The 13,187-nt window shown below is 52.5% G+C and overlaps 1 protein-coding gene across 1 annotated transcript; it reads left to right on the top strand.

Moving 5' to 3' along the window:
• The first annotated feature begins 4,073 nt into the window (after nt 1-4,073).
• On the top strand, nt 4,074-12,673 carry LOC141936016 (uncharacterized). Its single transcript, XM_074852750.1, has 6 exons — nt 4,074-5,019; nt 5,336-5,406; nt 6,285-6,375; nt 10,523-10,591; nt 10,997-11,937; nt 12,464-12,673. The coding sequence occupies exons 1-6, from the start codon at nt 4,074-4,076 to the stop codon at nt 12,671-12,673; spliced, it is 2,328 nt and encodes a 775-aa protein (XP_074708851.1).
• Nucleotides 12,674-13,187: the final 514 nt, after the last annotated feature.

Genomic DNA, 13,187 nt, shown 5'->3' with positions numbered 1-13,187 from the left:
ACTTCCTCTTCCTCATCTGGGGGTCCATAGCAGACATCCACCCACCACAGTGTTGTCCATGACCCTTCAGCTCAGCTGACTCATCCTCCATCCCCAGGCAGAGCTCCACACATTCCTGCTGCTCTCTCCCATAAAGGGAATCTTCCCCTCAGGGTCCAGCCCCATGGCCTTATCAGTACCAGACCCCCCAGGACCCCACAGTTTCTCCAGCAGAGGGGATTTGTAGCGCCCTGCAACTCCTCATGCTGTTCTCTTGTGAGAGACACCCCAGTCAAGATAAACCAGCTGCACACAAATATTAAATGCTGAACAAACTTTTCTACATTCCATCGGAACCTTGACAAAACCTGGGATTTCTCAAACTTGAAGTTTTACAAGGAGAAGTGACTAATCCTACATCATTGGGAGCAGGGGGCGAACAGCCTCGTACATCAGGACAGGCTGGGATGTGACCGACTGAGCAGCAACTCTGAGGAGAAGGGCCTGGGCACTACGAGGGATGCCCTACGAGCCAGGAGAGGATGGACACGATGAACAAGGGCAGCTGCCTACGGGGCTGCATTTGGAGGAGCGTGGGCCACCCCGACACCCTGAGTTACCATCCCCCTCCACTCAGCACTGGTGTGGCCCCACACACATGGGTGTGTCCCAGGGTGTGGCTCCCCATTCTGGAGAAGTAGGGAGGACCTGGAGAGTGTTGAGTGAAGGTCTGCCAAGGTGGGGTTTGGGACCTGGTGCCCATGAGCTGTGTGGGGTGGCTGAGGGACCTGGAGTTATTTAGCCAGGGGGTGTGGAGGCTCCAGGCACTATAGGAGTAGCCTGAGAGTCACTGAGGGGGGATTTCAGAGATGATGGAGCTTTACTTTGTTGAAAGATACACCGTGAGAAAGGACTAATGCCACAAAGTGCAGCTGGGGAGGCCCAGAATGGACACAGAGAAATGTCACTCGAAGGGCAGTGCTGTGGTGTAACAAGTCACCCAGAGGGAGACTGGAGCAGCCCCAGGCTTTGTGTTTCAAGGAGCAGCCAGGGAGGATGGAGAGATCTCAGTAAAGGAAGGGAGATGCTGAGGTGAGAGCAAGGTGTGGTAGGAGGGTGGGTGACTACAGCCTGCAGAGAAAGAGGTGCAGGTGTGGGACACGGTGGGACAGCCTGTGGTGGAGATGATAGAGGGATGAAGAAAGTCTGAAAATCCCCCAGCAGAGATGAGCTCTTTCTGCCCTTGGCTCTGGCTGTTGTCTCTGCCACTGATGTCTATCAGGAAGCACCTTCCCCTTCCAGCACTGGGTCTCATGGCCTCCCCTTCCCCACCCAAGAGCCTGGGAGGTGTTGGACCATAGTCCTGCCCTTGGCATTGCCCATCCCTATATCACACTGCCCCAGGAAGAGCCCTGATCTCTGTTTGAGGGACATGTTGCCCTGGGAAGGGAGATCCAAGGACTGAGTATCAGACCTCGGCATTAGTCTTAATGTAAAACATCCATGTTTATTCAGAATTTGTTCCAGCTTGATGTGTCCTTTGTTTACCTGCCATCTCTGCCTCGAGTTTTCTGCTCTAACCAGCCCCTGGGGAGGCTTTGTCAGTAAGGGTCCTCAGTGGGAACAATTAACATTCCAAGGATCTTTTGGTTTGCATCTGACATGGATGTCTTCAGAGGGATCTTCAACTTCCTATGGCTGCCTGAGGTTCATGGACTCAGCACCAAACCCACCTGAGGGGTCATTAAAATGCCTTGGGCTGATCCTCTGCTACAGAGCTGGGCCGGGCTCCTGGAACAGAGGGAGCTCAGGGCAAGTGGTCAGCGCTGCAGAGAGCCAGCTCTGCCCAGGAGCAGCTCCTCTGCAAAGCGCAGCAGGGCTGAGGGCACTGCCTGCAGGCACCGAGGGCAGAGGAGCTGGGCACAGAGAGGGGAAAGGCAGACGGCAGTGGCAGGATGCTGAGAGCTCACTGGAGGAGAAATCTTCGCAGCCCTTGACACAGTAAGTCTGTGGGTGCAGGGCAATGCAGCTGCAGGTGGTGGAGGGATGTGGTGAAGCCGGCACAGCCCCAGGAATATCCCTGGTGTCTGGAGGAGGAGGCCGTGCTCCAGAGCAGGGCTTCCCTGCTGCACTGTCAGAGGGACAGGCCATGGCGGCTGCCTTCTCCCGGGGACGGCTGCAGGGGTGTGCAGGCGGGGGTGCAGCCAGGGGTGCCCAGGGCTGTCCTTGAGAGCAGGGTCCCTGCAGCCCAGGGGCTGTGTGCTGGGGCAGGGACTCTGCCGCCTGCCAGGGTCAGCACTCAGCCTGCCCGGGGAGCTGCCCACAGCGCTGTGGGGAGAAGCTGTGTGGGGAAGGAGAGAGCCCCGGCAGGGCAGTGTCCTTCTGCTGTGGAGAGGGTGCTGTGTGGGTCAGGGCTGCTCACAGCTCCACATCACTCCTAGGACATATAGTGAGAGCCTTTTTGAAGAAGTACATCAAGGCAGTATTTAACTGACAGGGAAAGAGTCTGTGCTTTGTGTTTTCCCCTGTTCATTGCCTGAGTAGACACAAGGAGACGGGAATTTATTTCTCCATTCTGGAGAAGGCACTGAGTCCCCAGTTCTCCTTAGCAGTTGTTTATCCTGCTCCTAAGACTGTGCACACACATAGAGATGTCCCTGGGCAGGGCCCTGCTGCCAGGAGGGGTCTGCAGGGCAGAGCTGAGCACACAACGGGTGGGATGGGGGCTGTGAGCACTGACAGGGAGGAGACTTAGGGACAGACAAACAGGTCCCGGGTGTGACAGCTCCAGGCAGCAGAAACATGGGCAGGATTGTGAGGGAGTTGCTACCAGTAATGCTGTGGGAGGATGATGACTCTTTGCCATCCCCTGCAGTGCAGACACCTTCACTGAGCAACTCCCTGGTCTCCTCTCCCACCCAGCAGAGCCCCCCGCCATTAATGTCACAGGGACATGGTGATGAGCTGCCCTCCCAGCAGCCTGACAACAGAGGAGGAGAAATGCTCGAGTGCCCAGTGTTGTCTCCCTGTCCTGCCTTCCTTGGCATGAGCACTTTGGCGTGTTCCCCTCTTCTCCCTGCTGCCCTTCTTACTGCTGCACTCACTGGTGTGGAGGGGGAGGCCTCAAGCACAGCTCAGACACTGGTGCTGCGGGTTCTCTCATGCCGATGGATCTGAGGAAAAGCATCTCAGTCCCCTGCTTTACTCTGGGGCTCCAGCCACTGTAGTGGGTGGGGTGGGCAATGACCTGATCCCCCTTCATGACATCACAAATTTTGGTTCTTCGCCTCCTTCCCTTGGGGGTCCTCCTTGGCTGCAGGCTGCCCTCCAGAAGGGCGCAGCTGCCCCAAGGCATTCTTTCTCTAGCAACCCCCTGGAGAAGACATCTCAGTGCTAAGGACGTGGAAATGCTGCTGGGATGCATGCGGGCAGCTGTAAAGACACCTCTGTGTCCCTGGCTGGGAGGGGAGAGCTGAGATCCTCTGCTCTCAGCAGGGTCCAGTTTCTTTTGCAGGGAACACCTGAGGGCGATTGTCCTCTGGCTCAGATAGGTGCAGGCACAAGGCAGCTGTGGATAGGACTGATGGACACAGCGGCTGCCCTCACTCTGCATGAAGATACAAGCCCTTTTTCTTTAAGGACTCACAAGATTCCACCATTGAGTGAAGCAGAAATGCCAAGGATCTCTGCCTTAAAAACACTCCTCAGGTGGGATGGGGCCACTAGAACAGACTAAACATAAGAAATCCCTACAGCTCTGCTCTGCAGTTGGGTGAATAGGGGGGATAAATATTAATAAGTCTTTGTTATCAGAAGGGGATTTGATCTGAGATGACCCCATGTTCCTATTTGCCTGCTGTTGTAGCATAGCACTGACTCCTCCAGAGCCCACAGCAGAGACCCCTGCTCCCCTGGGTACCCTCAGCCAGCTGGAACAGAGCTCATGAGGTGGAACTGCCAAAGGTTTTGTGGAAGAGGTGAATCAGTTTTGAAGGTTTCTGCAAGAAGTGGAGTATCTTTTCTTCAGAGAAATCTGACCTAACTTCTCACTGATTTTTCCAACATGTACAGGTCCTGATGTCCACTAGAAACAAATGTCCAACGGCAGCTCCATCACTGAGTTCCTCCTCCTGGCATTCGCAGACACATGGGAGCTGCAGCTCTTGCACTTCTGGCTCTTCCTGGGCATCTACCTGGCTGCCCTCCTGGGCAACGGCCTCATCATCACCGCCATCGCCTGTGACCGCCACCTGCACACCCCCATGTACTTCTTCCTCCTCAACCTCTCCCTCCTCGACCTGGGCTGCATCTCCACCACTCTTCCCAAAGCCATTGCCAGTTCCCTCTGGGATACCAGAGACATCTCCTATGCAGGATGTTCTGCCCAAATCTTTTCCTTTCTCTTCTTCATTGGAGCAGAGTTTTCTCTCCTCACCATCATGTCCTACGACCGCTACGTTGCCATCTGCAAACCCCTGCACTACGGGACCCTCCTGGGCAGCAGAGCTTGTGTCCACATGGCAGCAGCTGCCTGGGGCACTGGGTTCCTCAACTCTCTCCTGCACACGGCCAACACATTTTCACTACCTCTCTGCAAGGGCAATGCTGTGGACCAGTTCTTCTGTGAAATCCCCCAGATCCTCAAGCTCTCCTGCTCACAATCCTACCTCAGAGAAGTTGGGCTTATCATGGTTACTGCCTGTTTAGGTTTTGGATGTTTTGTTTTCATTGTGGTGTCCTATGTGCAGATCTTCAGGGCCGTGCTGAGGATCCCCTCTGAGCAGGGACGGCACAAAGCCTTTTCCACGTGCCTCCCTCACCTGACTGTTATCTCCCTGTTTGTCAGCACTGGAATATTTGTCCACCTGAAGCCCCCCTCCATATTGTCCCCATCCCTGGACCTGGTGGTGTCATTTCTGTACTCAGTGGTTCCTCCCGCAGTGAACCCCCTCATCTACAGCATGAGGAACCAGGACCTCAAAGATGCCCTGAGGAAACTGTTTTCATGGCTGTTCCTCTATAAGCTTCCAATCACTCTTTGCAAATGACTGTCAGGGCATCTTATTGCAAGCCTGTAGTTGCTGTTGTTGCTATTATTATTATTGTATATTCATTAGTATTTTCTTCTCATAATTATCATTATCATCAGTGTCCTTAGAATTTTGTGGTAATCTGTGGTTATTTTGTTTCTACCCAAATGTTTAGATTCAACTCACTACTACTGAGGAATTTATCTCCTCAGTCTCACCTCCTGCCTGTATACATGTTCCTCTAACTCTGGGCCCAGTCTGACTCTCCCACCTCATCTCTGGAATAATACGGTGCAGTGCCCCAGAGTTGGGTTCCTTTCCCAAAGCTGATGCCAAGAACCGCATGAGCAACTGCTCCCCACAAGCTCCTTTTCCTCATGGATCCAGGAGAAAAGAAGTCAGTGATGCCACACTGTGACCTATTTGGCACCAAGGGTTGGATTTAAGACTAACTTGGTTTCTAATGAGTGTAGATTGTGAATGGACCATTCACCATGGGGTGACTCTACCTCAGGTGAATACCTGAGGTCCATATCCAGAGCTGTCCCACACGTGACATGTAGTTGATGTCTTTAAGAAGGGGAGTCTGGAGCTGCCTGGAGATCCCAGGGGATCTGCAGGGACCGTGTGTCCCTGGGGTGGGCAGTGACTAGGACCCCACAAAATGAGAAATCGGGAATAGTCCCCAGACACACCCTTGGCTGGACTCAAACAGCATTTTGTCTGGGAAGCTGACCTAAGGAACAGCCTCATCCCAGCTTCTTTCCATGGTCCGTAAACTGTGACACACACCCTGCAGTACAAGTGGAAGATTTGTGGGTGGGGTTGGCAACTGAAATGACCCACAGTTTATCCTTTGGTCTGGCTCTTGCGATGTTCAGAACCAACTGACTCTGAAGGAAAGTAAATCTGGACTTGGTGATTACAGAAAACACATTTAAAACTCTTTCTTGTTTTGCCAGTTGGAGCAACAAAATTCTTGTTAGTGTTTCCCCGTGTAAAGGCAGTATGGGAAGTGCCTGGAATCAAATATCCATGCAGCTTGAGATAACAAATATGTTCAGGAGGAAAAGGGTGTTACAAAGCTCCACAAGTGAAGTGGTTAAACAAGGGAAATGCCCTTGGAGGTTTCTCTCTTTTAAATTAGCCAATCCCACCTCTCCAGCCTGTGAAGTGTATGTATGTTAGTCATTGCAAACTAGAAAACATAAAAGCCAGCAAAAAAGGAAGCTTGTGATACTGGCACCCTGTGGTTGTGCCTGATATGATTCTCAGGATCTCCTCAGAGAAACAGATGAGAAGGTAAAGAATGTGCAAAAGAACATCCAGAAATTGAAGGAGATGGAATTTACCAAATTAAAGAACCGTCTTAATAAAAAGAGAGGAAGATCTTAGGGTCAACAGACATAGGCTCTGCTTACATATTCAACAAGTAAAGGTGGACATTGAACAAGTACAAGGTTTAGAAAAAGAACTAAAGGTTTTAGAAAATGAGCTCAAGAAAACAGGAACAGCAGAGCAGCATATAGTCACTAACACCAGTGACAATAAATGCAATGCATTCCCTGCAGTCTGGGAACTCAAGGGTAAGTCTTGGTCAAGATCCATAGGTTCTACTGGGAAGGCCCAGGTTCCTGTGGGCTGGCACCATGGATCCTGGTACCCTTGCCAGCAGATTCTTGGGGATGACCCACAGATGAAGAGGCCATTGGGAACCCAAGAAACTTGGCCCTGTTATTAGCAGGCACAAGAGCATCCAAGAACACTCTTGGGTCATCTGGGGTAACCTCAGGCTGAATAATTCTGGAAGAAGCGACCTCATGTGGCTGTGACAGAGCCCATCATCTTGACCCAATTTGTGAAAATGTCACCTTCCAACCAGGGAAATTCAAGGGAGTCATGTGAGAAGACCCATCAGGTCAATCCCCATATTAAGGGAAAGGAATATTTGTTATGCTGTAGATGCAGAGGGCAATAAGCATTGGATTGTGCCTCAGAATATTCAAGGAGAATCTCATCAAGCTCCTCCATGAGCTGAGGCAAACACTCTGAGCAGAGTGAAGGACAGTGAGTGCTGGCCTAACACGAAGAAGGATGGAGATCTCTGGGGTAGGAGCTGTCTGTCTTGTGCTGTGACCAGTGCAGATTACACTGGAGTAAAAGCCCCAGCCCAGCACCAACAGAGTGGAGGCCACAGACACAACACCAGATTGATTTGGTGGGAGCTCTGCCAGTGACAGCTTGAAACACCAAGTGCATCTTGGTAGCAGCAGATCCTTTTAGTGAACGGACAGAAGCCCCCTTGCAAAACCAACATGGTTGCCACCTCTGCAGATCTCCTGTTGAACGCTGTTATTTCTTGCTGGGGTCTGCTCCACAGCACTGAGTCTGATCTCAGCACCGACTTTGTGGCAATAATTCTGCATGAGCACTGCAAAGCCTGAACGCGACACGTCCCACCCTGGCTCTGGCAACCCGTGGGGCAGGGGAGAGGGAAAGTCCAGTGAAGGGGCTGGGTTTGTCTGTTGAACGTAGGGTGCAGCAGCGATGAGGAGTCAAGGGAGTGAATGGAGACAGACAGGCGAAGGCACCACAAATTGTGATGTTGATTGTGAGGCCACTCCTGTTACAGGATCCTGGTTGGCCAGCAGTTGGCCCCAGCAATTTGGTGACAAGACATTCATTACAAAACTGCTCATCCCAGCAGAGACAAGACAGGGACAGAGAGGAAGAGGAGAGGCAGGCTGAAGGGAGCTGGCTGGACTGAAGATGATTATAAGGTCACTGACCTCATAGGTGCTGCCAGGCTGCAATGTGGTGCCCCTCAGCTCTCCCTTGTTGGTTGATGGAAAGCCGACTATAAGCCAGCAACATGCACTTGCAGCCCAGAAAGCCAACCGTGGCCTGGGCTGCATCAAGAGAGTGTGGCCAGCAGGTTGAGGGAGGGGATTCTGTCCCTCTGCTCCACTATTGTGAGACACCACCTGCAGTGCTCTGTCCAATTCTTGGGCTCCCAGCGTAAGAAGGACATAGACCTGCCCAAGCAGGTCCTGAGGAGGCCACGACAGTGATGGGGGGACTGGAGCACCTCCTCTATGAGGACAGGCTGAGAGAGTTAGGGTTGTTCATCCTGGAGAAGAGAAGGACCCAGAGAGGCCTTATAGTGGCCTTCCAGTACTTCAAAGGGGCCTAAAGGATCACAGAGGAGGGACTCTTTATCAGGGACTGAAGGGATACGGTGAGGGATAATGGCTTTAAATGGAAAGAGGGGAGATTAGATTAGATAGAAGGAAGAAATTATTTATTGTGAGGGTGTTTGGACATTAGAACATGTTGACAAGTAAAGTTGTGGATGCTCCCTCCCTGAAATGTCTCTAGGCAACCTATTCCAGTGTCTCAGCACCCTCATCATACAACATTTCTTCCTTATAACAAATCTAAATCTACCCTCTTTCAGTTTAAAACCGTTGCCCCTTGTCCTGCCATTACAGGTGTTGGTAAAAAGTCTCACTTTGTCTTTCCGGGCCTATGACCACTATGTTTTCATCTGCAAAAACCTTGGAGCGTGCCCAGACATCTCCCAAGATGGCATTAAGAGCCCTCAAGAACATGACCAGTATGGAGAGGCTGAACAGCCTAGGCTCACTGGTGTGGAGACTCCAGACAGAATAGGAGTAGCCCGAGAGTGCTTGAAGAGAGGTTTCAGAGATGGTGGAGTTTTTCTCTGTGTGTACAGTCTCCTCTTCCCCAGCTGCACTTTCTGGCATTATTTCCTTCTCCCGCTGTTTTCCACTATGAAGAAAAAGTATTCATTCCAAGGCCAGTGTTGCGGTTTAACACATCACCCAGAAGGAGTCTGGTCAGTGCAAGGCTTTTGGAAGATATCAAAAACCAAAACCCAACACTTCAAGAAAGAGCCAGGGAGAACGGTGAGATATCAGTAAAGGAAGGAAGATGCTCAGGTGAGAGCAAGGTAAGAAAACTGGGTGGATGACTACAGACTGCAGGGGCACAGGTGATGCAACACAGTAGGACAGCCAGCGGTGGAGATGACAGAGGGTTGTGGAAAAGCTGAAAATTCCAAACAGAGTCAACCTCCTCCGGACTTTGGCAACGGCTGGTATTTCTGCCACTGATGCCTATGAGGAGGCACAGTCCCCTGCAGCACTGGGGCCTCATTGCCCCCTTGTCCCTACTCAGGAGCCTGGGAGGTGTATATCTCCATCAACCACTGCCCCAGGAAGAGCCCTGAGCAATGGGTGAGGGACAGGATCTCCCTTCCCAGGGGCTGGGGATAACGGCTTGGCCCTTTGGTTAATGGGCTCAGGGCTTGGCCCTTTGGTTTCATCAAACACATGCAGGTTTCCTCAGCATCAGAGCCACCTTTGCTTTGCTTTTCCCTACCTGCCATCACTGCCTGCACATTTCTGCTCTAAGTGGAGCCTGGGGAGGCTTTGTCAACAGTGTCCCTCAGTGGGACCCATTAAAGCCACAAGAAACTTTGGAGTTTGAATCTAACTTTGACTTCTTCAGAGGTTTCTTCAGCAGCATCTCAGTGTCTGATGTTCAGAGACTCATCACCAAACCCACCTGAGGGGTCATTAAAATGCCTTGGGCTGGTCCTCTGCTGCGGAGCTGGGCCGGGCTCCTGGGACGGAGGGAGCTCAGGGCAAGTGGTCAGCGCTGCAGAGAGACAGCTCTGCCCAGGAGCAGCTCCTCTGCAAAGCGCAGCAGGGCTGAGGACACTGCCTGCAGGCACCGAGGGCAGAGGAGCCGGGCACAGAGAGGGGAAAGGCAGACGGCAGTGGCAGGATGCTGAGAGCTCACTGGAGGAGATATCTTCACAGCCCTTGACACAGTAAGTCTCTGGGTGCAGGGCAATGCAGCTGCAGGTGGTGGAGGGATCTAGTGAAGTCAGGAATGTCCCTGGTGTGTGGAGGAGGAGGACGTGCTCCAGAGCAGGGCTTCCCTGCTGCACTGTCAGAGGGACAGGCCATGGTGGCTGCCTTCTCCCGGGGACGGCTGCAGGGGTGTGCAGGCACGGGTGCAGCCAGGGGTGCCCAGGGCTGTCCTTGAGAGCAGGGTCCCTGCAGCCCAGGGGCTGTGTGCTGGGGCAGGGACTCTGCCGCCTGCCAGGGTCAGCACTCAGTCTGCCTGGGGAGCTGCCCACGGCACTGTGGGGAGAAGCTGTGTGGGGAAGGAGAGACCCCCAGCAGGGCAGGGTCCTTCTGCTGTGGAGAGGGTGCTGCGTGGGTCAGGGCTGCTCACAGCTCCAGATCACTCCTAGGACATTTCTGAGAACACATTATATGGGGAATGTCAAGGCAGGGATTAATCAAAATATAAGGAGCTTTCTGAATTCTGTGATTTCATTTTGATGCTTTTGTGGTATTTGGTGGGAGAAATGGAAAAGGAGTTCTCATGCTTGAGCAGTTTAGCTCAGAAGAAGTCAGAGGGACAGAACAGCTCCCCTTACCCTCCATTAACCTGCAGCCCATCCTCTTCCCTCGCAGGACTTGCTCTGTTCTCCCTGGCTACAGCAGAAATCCTGAGGGATTCTGACATCCAAGAACACTCCCCAAGTGAAATGGGGGGAGCTTCAAAAAGCCCAAAGCTCTCTAACAGCTTTCTGCCATCCTCGTTCCTTAGCACTGGGTGTGCAGATGCTGACAGGCCCTTTTGCATTACAAACACTCACATATAACAAAGTCTAACACCAGCTCTGGCTCCTGATCCCAGCATTTACACAAACCCACTGCTGCAGAGCAGGGCTGACTCGTGGGCAGCCTGCAGGCAGAGGCCCTGCTCTTCATGGTGCTTTAATCCAGCACCAACTGGAGTTCCAGGAACAGAACTGAAGAAAATTTTCCTAGAAAAGGAAAAATGGGAGCGTGGGTGCAGTAGGGAGAGGGGTGTTGTGAAATGACATTGATTTCCCTCAGAAAAGTTTCTAATGAATTGTCACTGTTTATTTCCTCCTCTGATAGTCCCCCATGTCCAGTGGCAGCAGATGTCCAACAGCAGCTCCATCACTGAGTTCCTCCTCCTGCCATTCACAGACACACGGGAGCTGCAGCTCTTGCACTTCTGGCTCTTCCTGGGCATCTACCTGGCTGCCCTCCTGGGCAACGGCCTCATCATCACCGCCATCGCCTGTGACCGCCACCTGCACACCCCCATGTACTTCTTCCTCCTCAACCTCTCCCTCCTCGACCTGGGCTCCATCTCCACCACTCTCCCCAAAGCCATGGACAATTCCCTCTGGGACAACAGGGACATCTCCTACTCAGGATGTGCTGGCCAGGCCTTTCTCTTTCTCTTCTTAGTCATAGCAGAGTTTTATCTCCTCACTGTCATGTCCTATGACCGCTACGTTGCCATCTGCAAACCCCTGCACTACGGGACCCTCCTGGGCAGCAGAGCTTGTGTCCACATGGCAGCAGCTGCCTGGGGCACTGGGTTTCTCTGGGCTGTGCTGCACACGGCCAACACATTTTCAATACCTCTCTGCAAGGGCAATGCTGTGGACCAGTTCTTCTGTGAAATCCCCCAGATCCTCAAGCTCTCCTGCTCAGACTACTATCTCAGGGAGTTTGGGCTTATCATGGTTGGTGTCTCTTTAGAATTTGGGTGTTTTGTTTTCATTGTGGTGTCCTATGTGCAGATCTTGAGGGCCGTGCTGAGGATCCCCTCTGAGCAGGGACGGCACAAAGCCTTTTCCACGTGCCTCCCTCACCTGGTTGTGGTCTCCCTCTTTATCAACACTGGCATGGTTGTTTACCTGAAGCCCCCATCCATCTCGCATTCATCCCTGGACCTGGTGCTGTCATTTCTGTACTCAGTGGTGCCTCCAGCAGTGAACCCCCTCATCTACAGCATGAGGAACCAGGAGATCAAGGATGCCCTGAGGAAACTATATGAATACATAGTATTATAGTATTAATAAGGTGTCCATCCTCATATAAATCCCAGGTATTTTGTAAAATCCCAATTTATCTTTTGTTCGTCTTTTTCTTTAGATTGCATTTGTTTGTTAAACTATATTTATGGTCACCAAGTATTATTCATACAACATCTTCTTAGGTTTAGAAAGATTTTTTTCTGAATTTGCCTCTCCTCCATTCTCTTAGATCTCCTCTGGAGCTGGCATCTAGCCCCAGCAGGCAGAAGGGATTCAGGAGCCAAGGGCCCAGCTGCCCCATAGAGGAGCAGACCAGTGCCCTCAGGGCTGCCCCTCACTGTCTCGGCAGGCACTGCCTCTCTGCTGCCTGTGAGGTCGGGCTGTTGCTTCCCTGGAGCCACGGCCAACGTGAGCGACAGGACGTGGCCTTTTCAGCGCTGGGCTCTCCTTTGTTCAACATTATCCTGCTGTGCCCTTGCATTTGTGTCACCACCAACCTCTTGTGTAGCTTCTGACAGTCCCATTGTGTCCAGTGACACCCCTGTGACTGCAGGCAGGATCAGGCCATGGGAACCAAGGTGTCAGAGCTGGCCTCCATGCCAGCACCACCATCACCAAAGGGGTTCCTCAGGGCAGGGCCAGAAGGCTGGACGACTCTCCCAAAGCTGGTATCGGGAATACATTCAAGAAACTGCTCCGTCAAAAAGACATTTGCTCGTTTGAGGTTCTGGATGGTTTCACAGGGACAAGCGCAGAGACCTAGTGGTATCTGTTTAGGGGCCAAGGGCTGGACCAAGACCTCCCTTCTTGGTTGCACATGTGACAGAATTGCAGAATCACAGAAGCATCTAGGTTGGAAAAGACCTTGAAGCTCCTCCAGTCCAACCATGAACCTCACCCTGACCGTTCCCAACTCCACCAGATCCCTCAGCACTGGGTCAACCCGACTCTTCAACCCCTCTAGGGATGGGGACTCCCCCCCAGCCCTGGGAAGCCCATTCCAATGCCCAACAACCCCTTCTACAAAGAAATACTTCTTAAGAGCCAGTCTGACCCTGCCCTGGCGCAGCTTGAGGCCATTCCCTCTTGTCCTGGTGATGGTTCCTTGGCTCAAGAGACTCATCCCCCCCTCTCTGCACCCTCCTTTCAGGGAGTTGCAGAGGGCAATGAGGTCTCCCCTCAGCCTCCTCTTCTCCAGACTAAACAACCCCAGTTCCCTCAGCCGCTCCCCATCAGACCTGTGCTCCAGACCCTGCACCAGCTTCGTTGCCCTTCTC

The sequence above is a fragment of the Strix uralensis genome, chromosome 31 (assembly GCF_047716275.1).
Source record: "Strix uralensis isolate ZFMK-TIS-50842 chromosome 31, bStrUra1, whole genome shotgun sequence".
Classification (NCBI taxonomy): domain Eukaryota; kingdom Metazoa; phylum Chordata; class Aves; order Strigiformes; family Strigidae; genus Strix; species Strix uralensis.
Note: the sequence above shows the minus strand (reverse complement) of the source record. Positions and strands in the feature narration are given on the sequence as shown.